The sequence below is a fragment of the Prorops nasuta genome, unplaced genomic scaffold, assembly GCF_024137725.1.
Source record: "Prorops nasuta isolate Cenicafe-Biocafe unplaced genomic scaffold, Cenicafe_Pnas_1.2 PNAS00006, whole genome shotgun sequence".
Classification (NCBI taxonomy): domain Eukaryota; kingdom Metazoa; phylum Arthropoda; class Insecta; order Hymenoptera; family Bethylidae; genus Prorops; species Prorops nasuta.
Window position 1 is genome coordinate 1,257,152 of NW_027116803.1, and position 15,305 is coordinate 1,272,456.

The 15,305-nt window shown below is 38.9% G+C and overlaps 2 protein-coding genes across 2 annotated transcripts; both read left to right on the top strand.

The window, feature by feature from the left end:
• The first annotated feature begins 3,566 nt into the window (after positions 1-3,566).
• On the top strand, positions 3,567-5,306 carry LOC136774585 (uncharacterized). The gene is made up of 4 exons (XM_066728993.1): positions 3,567-3,719; positions 3,882-4,062; positions 4,730-4,901; positions 5,156-5,306. The coding sequence occupies exons 1-4, from the start codon at positions 3,567-3,569 to the stop codon at positions 5,304-5,306; spliced, it is 657 nt and encodes a 218-aa protein (XP_066585090.1).
• A 5,350-nt stretch (positions 5,307-10,656) lies between these two features.
• LOC136774586 (uncharacterized) lies at positions 10,657-13,669 on the top strand. Its single transcript, XM_066728994.1, has 5 exons — positions 10,657-10,735; positions 10,844-10,897; positions 10,941-11,038; positions 12,512-12,807; positions 13,513-13,669. The coding sequence occupies exons 1-5, from the start codon at positions 10,657-10,659 to the stop codon at positions 13,667-13,669; spliced, it is 684 nt and encodes a 227-aa protein (XP_066585091.1).
• The last annotated feature ends 1,636 nt before the right edge of the window (positions 13,670-15,305 follow it).

Here is a 15,305-nt window from a genome sequence, read left to right on the forward strand (position 1 = left end):
CACGTTTTGCAATAAAATATTGACAATTTTTTATATATATAATAAACTATAGTTTATCGCATTTATACGAGAGATTTTTTTATGATTTATAATTCTGCATCTACTGTTAAGCTCGTGATTGTTTAGTTATACTGGGCTGACTATTTTTCTAGTCGCATCACTAGTGCGATAAGGTATCATTTGTTAACGATTCTTTGTTATTACGTCATTTACAGAGCCTCATCGTTCAAAGTCTTTGATTTTGGTTATGTGCCAACGACCTTCCTGCGATCTGCTCCGACAAACAATAAAATATTCTTCTCGTAAATCAACTTACTTTCAGCACATATTTTGACCAGTGCGAGTGGACAACGCGGTTGTTTTAATTTGTTCTTTTTATTCTAGAGGTTTAAATTGCATCTGCGATGTAAACATAGTCGGGAGGAAAGCTTCGTGAAAGGATATCAGTGATACAGCCATAAAACTGAACGGCCCCCATGGTAATTATTGTTTTATAGAGAAATCGAGTGTCCCTGAATCTCTATCGAGTCATTGTCCAATCATATTTGACGTCATAAAAATTGCCGATATTCTCTCTACGGGAAACGCGTTAGTCTCGAGAGCACGATCACCAAACTGGATGATCGCGACCAATTTTACTATGGATTCTATCAGCCATCAGATATCCAGGAGATTAGAATGGTCGCATACATATACATATAATTCAAACTCTTCGAGTATTCGGCACGTATTTGTTTTTAATTATAAAATGTCTGTTGGCTCGTTTTCCATTTCCTATTATATACTATCTACTATCTCCACTTCTCATACCGTCTATTTCTATCTTTTATGCTTTGTTTTATTTCAATTGTTGTCTCGTTTTTCATCTCGAAATTGTCTCCCTCCTTTCATCTCACTTATATTATCAGTTGATTCTCCAATTCCCGCAGGAAACACCCTCACTAACCTAACAGGAATTTCTTCCAAATATATTACATTAAATGTTAAAAAGAATCGTAACGAAAAATAACTATGGTTTGAGAGAATTCATGAAATTTTTGTATAAACCGTTTATCAAGCCGATATATTATCTACGTTCTCTGCATTCCGTGGTTAGCTTTCCTGTTTTCATGCATTACATAATATTATGCACTCTCCTTGATCCATATTTTGTACAAATATTGCATGTAAAATTTTTGATTGTAAAACAAACTTTCGAGAGCGTTAAAATAATTAAAAAGTGTAATTCTGGTATGTTAATTCTTTAAAAAACCAATTACATGAAGCATGTGCAACTGAAGGGTATTTGGTATAATTGAAATAAAATTAATATTAGAAAATCGTATGTAATATTTGCTATAACTTTTAACTGCAAAAAGAATAGGCTAAGGGGAACAAAATTAAGCCTAAAATGCTTTATTCCTTTCGGAACTATAAAAATATTTAATTAGATTAAGCCATTTTCTTAATCATTCTTAAAGTGGTTCATAAAGCCAGAAGTAAATTCAGCTTATACCACTTTCAGCAATATTTCACTTGTGTCCAAGGCCACTTTAACTAAAGAAAGACCTAGGTCGTCTAGCGGAAAGAGCATTTGGAAGAAGATAAATGTGAAAAGACCACATTGCACTTTCTTCCAGGCTCTACAAAAGTTGTGATGATTCGTAAAAAATAAAAAATCCAAATTTTCTTTGTCTTGCCGAGCAAAAAATTAAATTTCTATTAAAAATATATTATTTTCTGTAGAGACCGTATTAAACCTGCTTGAAGAAGCTTCTGCACAAGTTAGAATTGAGAAAGGTTTGTGTAACGTTACTACTATAGGAAGCTGTTAAGTAATTTAAATTCATTTAAACGTATCATGCAAATAATTAAATTTAAGCTAAAGAGCCATCTCGGAAGTATCCCGGAGGCATACGCGCATATCCAATGAATCAATCATTATACCGGAAAATATATGAAAAATGGCGAGGAAAGATGTAATAAAATCGTTGTGTCCCCTCTTTCATTAGGATTGCAATACTTAACTTCCGTTTTTCTTCTTTCAGCGCTCCACTTCTCTAACACGTTTCGCTCCTTATACTCGCTCTCACTCTCGACGAAGCACTGATGAGATTCTATGAGATTCAAAATGGTGGCTGGATGCTGCGTGAAATCAGACTGCGAAAGGAAACGAGACGATTTCCGCTGTTCGTCTTATCCTGTCTACTTCGGCCAAGCTATAACTTAATAATCACCCTTCATAACCGTCCCTTAAACCCCTCTACTACAGACACTAATTTCATCAATTTTCATTCCTATAATTAGTATAGCTTATAAATTATACCTCATTTATTTTTTAAATCAATTACATGTTTTTTTCCCCACGAATTGTATACGCAGCCTTGCAATATTTGCAATTGCTTAATAGTTTTCGAGATGAAAAATTCTGGTTAAAAGAATAATACGAGTGTACTCAGATCGTAAGTTTAACGTCACTTTGCTAGCATGTGCTATTCCCATTGGGACTACTATAATAATAAATCCTGCTAAGAAATAAAGATAGGAAGCATAACGGTTAGCAAAACGGTTGTCTCGCGGGAAACTGATTGTAGGAGAAACATCGTCTCTGGAAGCATCTGGGTGCTTTAAATGAAGAACTGTTTTTGTGCAAATAACTAAATAAACCACTAAAGATATCACGAGGAATTATTTCAACCACCCTGTATACAATTCCTCGATTCTTCCCAATCAATCTCAATATCCAGCAAAATTGTTGTGTAAAAATTCTATTTTTTTACGGCTCTTTCAAATCTCATTGATTTTTACCGCTTCCAATTTGTCTTTTGACAAAGTTACGAAAGGAGAAAAAGTTTAATAGGTGCTGGCAGGCTTTGGTAGCGAGCAAATTTCCGTAAATGGATGAGCTAGAAAGGGTAACGAGAAAACGCGGTCATGAAAGGTGATTATTGGAATGTCCCGGCCCCCACCAAGCGCGATAAGAAGATCAGCGGAAATCCCCTCGTTTCCGCTTACTATTTGATACCCGCGACAATTCATAATTCTCATCATTTCTAAACATCACAGAGAATTAGCATCAATTGGATTTTAAAACCAATTTATCACATATGTTTATATAAACCATATTTTAAATGGATTTTGAGCGACTGAAAGTGAATCACGTAGAAGAATCGTAAACGAATGCAATTTTATATAGATTGGTTTCCCCTTTGAAAGTCAATGGCACATTTATGGGGTAGCGTAATTGGTTCATCATCGTATGATAAACAGTTCATGTGCCGAATTAATTAGATTTTAGTTGAAATTAGCAGGTCATTGGTCGAGTGTACATTATTTTTCAGTATAAACTCTTTGAATATAGGCTTGGATCCATTATCTGCCAAATGTGAAGCAAACCTGCAGCTAACTAGTCCTATTAACGTTGATTATTGCAGATAATTAGTGCCTCGATCACTCTTCCGGAGTCTTGCTTGAGATTCTATGGTCCGAGAAACGGTTATAATTAGAAGCTGCTTAACGCAGGACGCTGATGGAACAAGGGGATACCTCGAAGACGATATCGTACTCGCAAGTGGATAAGGATAAGGATGCAAATTTGCCCAGGACTGACTTTAATAAGTGTTTTTTTAACCCTTTTAAGTGGCAGTGTTACATCTTCTCCTCAAGAAGGAATTACATCAAGGAGCAAAAGATATTTTGTTTATCCTCCTCCTACCGACCTCGCCCCAACCAAAGTTCAGGTACCAAAGTTAACTTTTCTATTTCACAACGACTAATATCAAGTATACTTCGCTTTGATTTTATGTCAATATAGAGAGGCTCCACTGCAGAGTAATGGATCGGTGATCAGCAATTAACTATTTTTGACGATATATTTTCTCTATTTGAAAAACTTATTTCAGCTTATTATTGGCCTGGGCTTACCTATGGAAGTTGACGTGAGCATGATTATCGGATATGTGATGAAATTTAATTACAACCTGCCATACAACGCCTCTTACTTGACAAGTCCATATGTTCGCTATGACAGATCGATCAACCGCAATACGAGCCTCAATAAAACTGATGAAAATCTCGATGAAGGTAACACCAAATTTTTCAAACAAAAAATCCTTTGACAAATCTCTACCGATATATCTACAGACTCCTATTTATTGTATACAATTCCTGTATCCGATAAAAGCTTATCACAAATATCGCACGATGACACCTGTTTGTGGCAACTTTCGAAAAGTTTATCGAGAATAAAGAAGTAATATGGTTTTTATTTCAAAATGGATAAAAAAGCGTAGAGGAATAATTAAAAGAGAAGCAGCTGAGGGATAGGAAGAGAGAAAGCTAACCCTTTTCATTTTTTTCGAAATTTCAGATGTATTCGTAGCAATTTCAGAGGAAAAGGAGCCTCTACTCTCTAGTGTAGGGATGAGATGAAGATCCATCTTTTACATATTAATAAGGGTACTTTTGTTGCGTCGTCCGTTGCAAGAGCCACGGCACAATGGTCGAGAGTTCCGTTCCGTATTGAAAGATTCGCCTATTCACTTCCACCTCGTTAATCGACCTCCTTTCATTTTTCTTCCTATACTGTTCGAGTTTCACTCTTACCCTTACATCTCTATAACATTCAAAGAAAAATCATACAATTTCTTCTGTCGAGCAATCATAAATTACACGTTCGCCAATCTTTTCAAAACTAACCGTACAGTATAGTGAGTTTGATAAATCTGACATTATGCTTTTGTCTCTCTAGAAATTGATGAACCTATTCTGACCAGGTGGGAACTCTATGAAATTTTAGAGTCGATATTTGAAACTTCGCGCTCGGGAAAAGCGTGCCTTTTGAAAATGATCTGTGATGCTGCGGATGTTCCCATCAATAAAATTCACGGACTCACTGGTGAACTTCTTCATGTAGCTCTTACGTAAGTATAATATTTCTTTTTCCATTTAAAACATTTTTGGGAGTTGAAGAGAACTGTTGATTGATCGGAACAGGGAAAAAGGGAATTATATCGTATATAAGAAAAGAGCGTTTGGTTACACTCAAAAACAATTTTTCAGGCTGTAAACATTTTTATTACAATAATCAAAATGTTTACTGGCTGAATTTTTTCCTCCGCGAGTGTAGTCAGTCGTTTCTTATTTATTTTGTGGATTTTAAAGGTATTTTTTACAGGCCTTCATCCACCTCGGATCCATACAGGACAGATTTCGATCGAGAGTACCAAGGGGCTGAAATTGCTGGCCGAGAAAATCCCGGACAATGCGAGAATTTATTTCCCGAGTGTACGGAAAGTCTCCTGGATTATGTCACCGAGATTTTTTAGTGATATTATTCTGACATATGCTTTTCGTTAATTAACGATTACTTGGCAATATTTCTATAGTCCCTTTTTCATCGATAAAAATTTACATTGTACTCTGTGTGATAATCACTACTTTTTTCAACTATATATTTTAGTATTACAGAGTATAGAAATATTTCCAAAGTTCGTCCTGATGGTAAAATTATAATAAATATAGCGTAGAGAAAGCATTGATTAAAGTGACGATGGGACATTCTTGGAAAAATTTTAAATGAAAACTTGAAGAATCGAGGAATAACGGTTAAAAGTTGTAATCGATGAAAATGGATGGGGGAGTGAGAGTTATTTGAGATGAAGCAGAAAATTAGTTGTTAAGGTAGTACGCGCGAGTTGGCGGAATGAATTAAGGTACGAGCTATAAGTAGAAAACGATCGGGAGTTACAGGCACAAATTTGGAAATTTGGTCAGTAAAATCGATGGGAGGGTATACCGGTGAGTAAAAGACCCATCGATGGTGTTCTTCGTTGTTTTACGGCAGCTGTTTACAATCGAAAAGTACGTTGTTGATTCGCGCAACAAATCACGAGAGATTTGGCGGGAACGCTGGCTGAAATTAAAGTTTCCGAACGAGTCGTATAACGCGCGAGATACAAGGGGAAAAAACGAATAAAGAGGCAACTCTACTAGCCTCGAGTAATTTACGTTCAACTGTAGATTGTTGGAGAGCGCCCGAAATATTCAAAGCAGACCGTCAAGAAAGAAATTCTCCAGAAGGGAATTGTAAGAAAATAAAGGTTTTTTTTTACGTCTGGTGTAAGAAAGATTCTATTTATTCTTAAATTTATTGACGTTAACGGAAAATTGCGAAAGAACTGTTACGCGAATTTCTAGTAAATAAGTAATTTACGACTAATTAAGAGTCGTTGCAGTTAACGATATAGCCGGAAGATCGGAGCTTGGAAAAAAATGAAAAAAGGAGAGAAATAAGTAGAAGCGTGTATTTTATAAAGTTACAGCGGAAAATGACGCAGTTATCGGATGTTATTGACAGTTCTATCGTTCAATACAAGGGGGTTCCCGGGATGAGAAAATATTCCTTTGAAAATGCACACGGAGTCCTGCTCGAGAAAGAAAACGCTCATATAGGCTCGCGTGTCAATTTTTCACAGCGATTCGCGATAATTAACATCACCACGCTCTGTGTAGGTCTACGATTTGGCTTCGAGCTCGTTACGATTAGCTCGTCGCGACCACAACTTTTTCCCGAACTTCACTAATCTTTCTCGCTTTCTGTCAGCGACCCAATTTATGACTCGAGTTCCACCGTTTCGCTTCAACATTCGTTTTATCATTTGCCTCCCGAAATTTCCTGCAATTCCACGAATAAATTTCCCTCCGTTTAAAGAATTATTGTTTAAAAAGTCATTAATCAAGTAAACAGATTGAACAAACTAAATTACACTTTAATTTGTTACTTTACTTTACTATAGGTTCTCTTTTGTTCTACATATATTATATTATAGTATACTACGTTGGGTTAAGTATACTGTGCGGTTTCTTGTTAAATAATCAAGTGGATGGAAATAGCTGAGAAGTGTTTGTTTCTAGCCAATCGCTTTGGACAAAGGGAATGAGTGATCGAACCAAGCATTTGGTTAAATAAAAACAATTTCCACCATTTTATTCGTGGGACTAACTGATTTCACTAATTTCCAGCTATCAACCATAAGTAAGATGCGATAGCAATGATGATACTGACGGTATATAATTCACTTGCGAAAGATTCATTTTTCAACGGCGCAACGCAAATCGGATGTTTACAACGCGCACTTTCACGCTATAGTAAAGTCGCACCCCCCCCCCCCCCCCCTACAGCAAAGAAAACAAAAAATGTTATTATTCACTCAATTTCTATTCAATTAATTTAATGGCTTATTCGGATTTAAAATAAAATCAATGGAACTTCTACGGTTATAAAGTTCACACGACACAAACACAACACACGCACTACGCACGGACCATATATTCACGATTCTTTTAATTATTATAGTGCATTTTAAAAGATAAATTAATTATAAATTGAGTAAAGTACGAAGCCACAACAGGAAAATATCACGCGCACAGCGCACTAACGATATTCACAATTTTTAAAGTTATCTCACTGTATTTTAAAATGTGATATGACTCAAATTTGAGAAAAGCACGAACTCACGACGGAAAAATACCACGCACACTAGGCACTGACATTTTTCACGATTTTTTGGATTATTCCGCCGTATTTCGAGGGATTATCTGCTTTAGAATTGAGAGAAGCAGGAATTTCGGCGAAATTGCTGATGAAAAGCGACGAAAGTGCACCGGGACGCGCGAAAAGTGAGAAAAAGTCCGGTCGCCCGCGTTCGCGCGGTTGAAAAATTCGAAAAACCGTCGCGGCGGCCGTTTCGAAAAATAAAAATAAACATGGCGGAGGGATATCGGGAGAGAACCTGCTCGGGAAAATGCGAAAACGGAACTGGGAGGGGGGGGGGGGGGAGGGGTGCGACCTTACTGTAGCGTGAAAATGCGCGTTGCAAACATCCGAGTTGCGTTGCGCCGTTGAAAAATGAATCTTTCGCGAGTGAATTATATACCGTCAGTATCTCATCATTGCTATCGCATATCTTACGTATGGTTGATAGCTGGAAATTAGTGAAATGAGTTAGTCCCACGAATAAAATGGTGGAAATTGTTTTTAAAAGGCTGTTCCCCAGTTCTTTTGTGAAATTCCTTAAAATGACGAGTTTAACGTGCGACGGAGTGTCCACCGGTCCGATACTCCAATTCGATTGGGTGTGTTAGTTGGAGCTGGAGATCCGAGCTATCTGTCAAAGCCGTCTGTCATTCCGAGAGCGTTGTCACGATAAGCCGAACTGGGGTCGAGTTGAAACTCGCTAGTTTCGCGCGACGCTGCGTTTATCGTTAATCGATAGACAGCAAACCTCGCTGGAATGACGCGTTTCTTCTTACACCCCCAACTCTCATCTCTCAACCGGAGAGTCCTGTACAAGCAGGACTGAGTTTTATTAGGTCGTTCGGGACTTGTAATTCAATTCCGTCCAAGAATCACATTCCGTGATAATACGCTCACTCCGAGCGAGCATTGCAGCCACGTCCATTCGATACTTTACCGACCGCACCGAATACTACGCTGCTACAGGTCATTTACTTTTATTTATTTACAATGCGCACTCTGGAATACCGTACAGTCTACGTCCTACAGGCCATTTTTTCATGGACGATCGAGATAACGGTTGATCGATTTTCGTGGCATCGCACTTTAGCCGGATAAGACGACGCCGTCTAATATCCGCTTAAGTCACGTAAGTAACGACGAAAACACAAATAAATCGTCCAACCGCAAGCAGACGTGCGCCAAAAAACTATGAGATACTACCACACAGCCAGCATCCCCCCTCCTCTCCTCGTCAACCCAGAAAACCACCAAGACATCGTGGGCAACTCTAATTACAACGTTGCAATTAAAGTTACAACGATCTAGGGTAAATGAAGCTGGATTCCGGAAAGTTTCACGCCACGAACAATAGTATATAATATCAGGATAATTATTTCCGACTCTTGGTACGCGTGAGCCTGCGGATTGTCCCATTCTTGCTAAAAAGTCTTTCCAGTCTACGACTTTTAGCTTCAACGTTTCGTGAATTTATACCGTAAGGATTGTTAAATTATAAAGCGATGCGCGTGAGAGAAAAGAACGGAAAATGACTAGGGAAGCATGTGAATGCACTTGTGTATGTGTATGTGTGTGTGCGAGAGAGGTAGAAAGAGAGAGAGAGAGAGAGAGAGGTGTTGGATTTCAGTATGAAATTGAATTACAACTCCCCAACGACCTCATAAAATTCGGCCTCGTTGTGTACGCGAGTCCAGTGGCGTTTCATTCGGTCCAACGGACAAGGAACGACACAGAGGAACATTTCACCTAAACGCGAAGCGGGAGAGCGGCGGGACCACTGACTGACGTCCTTTTCTGCCATTTCTCATTGCTGCATGGTAACGGTGATAAACATTTGTCGCGAAGACACATTGAATCGTTACAGCGATTTGCCATCCAACCCAATGAAACATGATCCGTTCCGAATTCCTGACACCATCAAAAGCTAAAGGCATTCTCCCTCTATCAGTCGAGTTCCTATCATCAATTCTCCCAAGTAAATTATATCAATTAGCACTGTGTAGCATTGTATATGTATACATATATACCCCATCTCCGCAACAACTTCCCTCGATCGTTCTCCTCGGTTGTTTCCTATCGACGAACTTCATCACAATTTATTACAGCCTTGCAATTTCAAGATACTTTGCTTCTGGTAAATTGTTTTGCTAGGTTTCTGCGGGGTCATTGACCTCCTGCGAGAGTACGTCCGTTCCAAGTAAGTCGTAACGGGGTGAAAATTAATAAACAAATCTTTCTCATGGAACTCTCGGTGAAACGGGTTCTTTTCTGCGGGGAATCTACACTTCTCGGTTTTATGTCGAAATGACTCTAATTTCGAAATGTTTGCGGTACTCGTTCAACCATGATTACGTCACATTCACCACTACTGGTCCATTCATTTAAACATTCGTTTAGGGAATCATTTCTATGTCGCTCTCAGCTTTGGATGCTCTGACTCCACTAGATTGGATATGGCCAAGTGTGTATACTTTATGATGTGCTTACTATCGATTCATCAATTTCGATATTCGGAACAGTTGGAAGTCAGGAATAACGCGAAGTCGTCTGACGTTTCTCCGAGATTCAGACGAGCGCTTGTTTATCCTAAACTGCCAAATCTTCTGGTACGTATATATATATATATATATATATAAATACAGTATGTCGTATGTATTATAGTACTACATTCATCTTGGTTTAATTGATTCAAACCATGCATATAGTAATAAGAGACACATCAGAATTTATTCAATTAAGGACGTTTAGATTGCGATTAGTGGTATATTATTTCAAGACAACTACGTTATCCAGTAATTAAATCTACGCGCGGAGGATATGACCAATAATATCGGCACTTGGAAGACAATGAGCCAATTTCTACACAATTCCTGTAGCATTTGCAACAATGCTGTGGACTGAACAATAAGATTTAGATAATAATCTATTTTGTGACAAAATTCATTACGGAACATCGTCGCTCGAATATCTTACGTCGAGTTCTTCTTTGGCGCGAAAGACCCAGGTTCTCATTTAGCCAAAAAAAGAATAAACATTTATATGCTATAATTGCGGTTCAAATTTCTTTTTATTTTCAATTAGAGGTTAGTATTAAAAAAGAAAGGAGATGTAGCTATAGAAAGGAAAGTATAGAGAAAAGTATGATTGAATTTCGAGGACGCAGTATTGGATCGCGGTTGATAGATTTTTTTAATAGATATAGTTTAATAAGGATTCACCGTTCGTTGAACGCATAAAAGAGGTACATATAAGGAAGAGGCTATAGACTGGCAGGTTGAATCGGCAGACTAATTACTAGGAAATTTTAGCGATTAGTTCCGTTGTCAGTGACGGGCTTTGTACGTGAAAGGTTACGCGAGATGAAGTTTGCATTGCAAAAGAGTAATGGAAATTCCATTATCGCGACTTGAACTGTTCTACGTAGGAGTTGGCGATAAAAGCAAAGCTGACCGCGAAGGAGCGTATCAGAGTTGCCAGTGGAAAGGACAGTTTAACGAGATTTTAAGGGTGGACTTGCCCCGTGTGAGGGAGTCGAGTCGCGAAAATCGTTTTCCGCTCGAGTCGGCCGCTCTGTGCAGGGGGAAGTAGGGGGGGGGGGGCAGAAGGAAGGAAACGCCAGTGTCGGTGAAATCGATACGCTCCTGACAGAGCGAAACGGCATTTGTCGAGCAGCCAAACCGTAATTATTGCTGCTCTTTCTCCGAAAAATTAGCGTCCACCACATCCACGTCACGAATCAATAAACAGCAAACCTCCAGCAAGCCGATAACAGTGTACACGCGAGGATAGAAATAATAAAAAAATATCAGAACAATCGAACCGCGAACGGCGAGAATGCGATCGAAGATATTGCGATGAAAAAACGATAGTGAAATTAATAGCGACAAATCAAGTGGTACAGTATAGCTCGATAATATGCTCTTTCACGAGCACTTGGCAATTACTTAACGAACTCGCGAAAAGAAATTTCCCGATTCTTTTTCATTTCGGGGTGCTTTATTCTCGTGTAAACTGTTGGATAATGAATGGATTGTTTTTTAATCAAATTAACTGTTGCGCACGGTGTTAATTAAAATTGAGTTTGGATCCGTAGGATATTAGAAAAGTGGATTCGCGAAGGTGCTCGCAGCGTTCCTCGCTCGCGTTGAAACGTAAGAATGTATTGGATTAATTCTCGAAGGTGTATTGCGAGTGAGGCCTGGGAGGCAGCCGTTTCTTTGCGTGATGGATAGCCCCGCGCGTGATTCTCGCCAATCGCTCCAAGTTCATCCAATTTCCGTGTCGCATTCGTACCGCGGCATGCCAGCTCCAACCTCCACTATGAATTTCCGATAAAACCGCGAATTTCCACCTCGAATCCTTCGTCGTCGAGTGGCTGCGCGTCAGCTCCGATTGGATTCAACGAGAAAATGTGCTGAGAGATTTCAATGAAATCGGAATTCTTTCGGAATCATTCCCCACCCCCTCCCCCTCTCCTGAATTCTCGATAATTAACCTCTCTCGGATATTGCGACTCAAGAATCGGATGAATGCCAAAAGACCTGCCAGTTTATTTCACTCGCAGAAGCTTTTTTTTCGTCCAGTTAAAATTTGCCGAAACTCGCCACTATAAAATTGATCTACAGCGAATTCAAAAATTCTGTTGGGAGGGGGAATTTTTGCGGTGAGCAAAAGCCATAAATCAAATGGTAGTTCGGTGGAGCTGATTTTCAACCTGGATGCTTCCTTTCGTGGAATTCGTTCTACTTTTCTCCACTGCGCTATGATGCGACCAGTGTTATTTAAATGGGGAAAATCCGTCGGATAGAGGCGCGATAATTGACGGTAAAATTTTTAGGATCTGCCTCGTTAACTTCTGGGATTATCGAAGTTTCAAAGTTGCGCGTTGAAGCTGATATAAAGTGCAAAACGTTCCTTTTCGGTCGTTAAACTTTTCTCAACTCTTTAAATCATAAGTAATGGAGGAAAATTAAGATGTAAGTGATTGTCTCGTAGTTGATCTTCGGTCTTGGTACACCGCTACAGTTGGATCGAGAAAGCGTGATCGTGGGTGTGTTCACGAAATTACTTTATAGTCTACCAAGCAATTCCACGGATTATACGGAGCCCGGAGTTTACCACACGAGAGACAGCAGAAGCAGGTGGAGTATTTACAAAATTTTCGAGAGAGCTGCCTCCCTCTATGGATTTGGCGGAAAGGAATGCTTGCTCAAGGCCATCTGTCAAGCTGCTGCTACACCTTTCGACACGAATCACAGCTTTTTTAGCCAACTAGTAGAAATTTTCCTCAGGTAAATATAAATGTGCTAATATTTATTTCCTGCTCTCTTTCATCAATTAAATTGATTATAACAGAATCACGACATTATTTTATAACTCTTTAAATTTACAAAATCGTTGAAAGCTCCTTTTGAATCCATAAGATTTATTAAACTCAAAACGTTTAGCAGAAAGTTTCTTCATAAAAATTTCTCAAATATGAATCTCGTCAGGCAGGTATTTCTCCTACTAAAGTCCACTGGGTTTTATGAATTTATTATTGTAAAATGAGATCAAGATAGCTAAAGTCGACTTTTACAAAATTAGGACAGCTTCTTTGGTGAATTTTAGCAAGAAGTACTTTAGTTTTAAATTACACCGACGAGTACTATCTTTCTAAATAAAAAGTGGAATGAGATCGCAAAAAAATGCATGAAAGAAAAAAGAATCTAAATCTCCAAAGGGCAAGGATAAGTTTCTCCTAGTGAGTTGGGGTAATTTCGTGGAAAGGGTTGGATGTTCGGATGGATATCGAGGTTGAGTTAAGTCAGGACAAGTTTTTCTGTTTTTTGGGGGCAAGGAGGGAGGGGGGGGGGGGGGAAGAGTTGCAGGTGAAATTCCGTAGCTTTTTTCACATCGAGTGCGTTGCGGACGTTACGCGGGTCCTCCTCCTGCGCGAAAAGGTGGGTTGTTTGTAATTTTGCACGAAGATTGTGAGGAATTCGACGAAATTCCAGGCCCTCGAGCACTGCGGAGGAGTACGACGAGTATGGGGATCGAGAATACCGTACGGCCGAACTGCTGGGCGAGCGGCAAGGGGATGAAAGCTGCCACGCCCTTTATCCCGAATGCCGCAGAAGTGTGCTAGACGTGTTTTCCACGCTCGCCACGTGAACAGCTCCAACTACTTTTTCATCCTCCAAAGGAATTTCTCTCCAACACTTCATAAGCCCTCAAGATTATTCAAAATGTACTGCTTATTCGATTTGTATAATTTATCTTGTATACCATATATATATATATATATATATATATATAATACCCTTGAGAAAATCTTTATTTTTATTGTATAAATTACACCACTGGTGGCACCTTGCAACTTGTCTAATCCGCATCTCCACTCGAGAGAGAGAGAGAGAGAGAGAGAGAGAGGGAGTATATTAAAATTAATTAAAAATAATATTGTAATACTAGATTTATTTTTCTACTTGCTCTGTAATAGAAGTATAATAGGGCTGATATAAATATATTGTACAGACTATATGGAAACTTTTAAGAAATAATATATTGCATTATTTGTTTAGCCTGATTATTGCAAAAATTTTCCTCTCATTTCGAAAGTAGCTTCCAAACGCAAACGTTATACTAGTGCGAAAATGTTTCTTAACTCTTCGTTTGTGCCTGCTTCTTCTCTTTCCTCTCTCTCTCATTTCAACTTTCATTTGCCTAAAAGTACGAGTAGGAGTAAGAACCGCTAAGTTTCGTGGAATGCCAACGTTTGGAATTAAAGAATCTTCCGCGTTTGTGCCGCTCGTTCAAACATTTGAATATTTGCATGCCAGCTAGATATATATATATATATATATATATGTATGTATATACATAATCTGCGAATTATTAAAAGAGGGAGAAGCAAATCTTACAAAAATTTTGTCTCGATATTCGAGGTATGCCTTTTAAACTGATTAGATTATTGTAAGCAGCTGCAACAGATTCTACGATACAAAGTTCTCGAAGGAGAAATGCGAATACTTTAAATTAAAAATCTCGAATGTTCGCTCGTCCCGTTGATTCACCCGAAACGAAGTTTTCATTTTGTTCTCTCCTCCCTGGATAGGTATTTGTGGTTTTCTCAAAGAATGATATCTTCGCCAAGTTTTCCAATCTCGTGAGTAAACAACGCAAATATCCTATTAAAAATTATGGCGCGGTTGAAACCTCGAGTGATGCAGCTATGGGCAAAAGTTGCCTAATTTTAGACATTTAAGGAAGATTAAGAACCTGACGGAGGAAAGTAGATTATAAAAAATGTACCTGCTAAAAAGTGAAGACAAAGAACTTAATTGCTTCTGAAGAATTTTCGCTGAATCTACTTTCGCGAATTAAACTTGCAATTGTTCATTTATTTGTAGAAGGGCAATGAAAGTCTGTTCGACATTTGACTAGTCAGATTTTAGGTTTGTAAATGAAGTGTTTACAGGGGTTTCTCGGAACTACCGGGATAAAAGTAAGTTGAGTGTGGATTTTAATGCCGGTCAGGTCTGCTCGGTCGGTGAACCTACTGCAGGAAACTACGAAGCGCGCAGGAGACGCTGGCCTACTGGACCGCAGAGCTAGGCATTTGTAAAACGGTAATGGCCGGTGTTATAGCACTTTAAAAAGCATAGCCCATTATCGCACAGGAGTGGCAAGTGCGAACGACGCTTAAAAGCTCGCAAGAGGGAGAGGGAGAGGGAGAGAGAGAGAGAGAGAGGGAAGCAAGTCCAGCAAATGAAAGTGAGAAAGGGCGAGGGAGGCAGAGAGAGAGAGA

Bases quoted from the DNA above. Each gene is read 5' to 3' on its own strand.
- LOC136774585 (XM_066728993.1), top strand. From the start codon at position 3,567: ATGCAAATTTGCCCAGGACTGACTTTAATAAGTGTTTTTTTAACCCTT. The intron at 3,720-3,881 runs GTACCAAAGTTA...AACTTATTTCAG, and splicing joins TCGCCCCAACCAAAGTTCAG to CTTATTATTGGCCTGGGCTT. The intron at 4,063-4,729 runs GTAACACCAAAT...TTGTCTCTCTAG, and splicing joins TGATGAAAATCTCGATGAAG to AAATTGATGAACCTATTCTG.
- LOC136774586 (XM_066728994.1), top strand. From the start codon at position 10,657: ATGATTGAATTTCGAGGACGCAGTATTGGATCGCGGTTGATAGATTTT. The intron at 10,898-10,940 runs GTAATGGAAATT...TGTTCTACGTAG, and splicing joins GAAGTTTGCATTGCAAAAGA to GAGTTGGCGATAAAAGCAAA. The intron at 12,808-13,512 runs GTAAATATAAAT...ACGAAATTCCAG, and splicing joins CTAGTAGAAATTTTCCTCAG to GCCCTCGAGCACTGCGGAGG.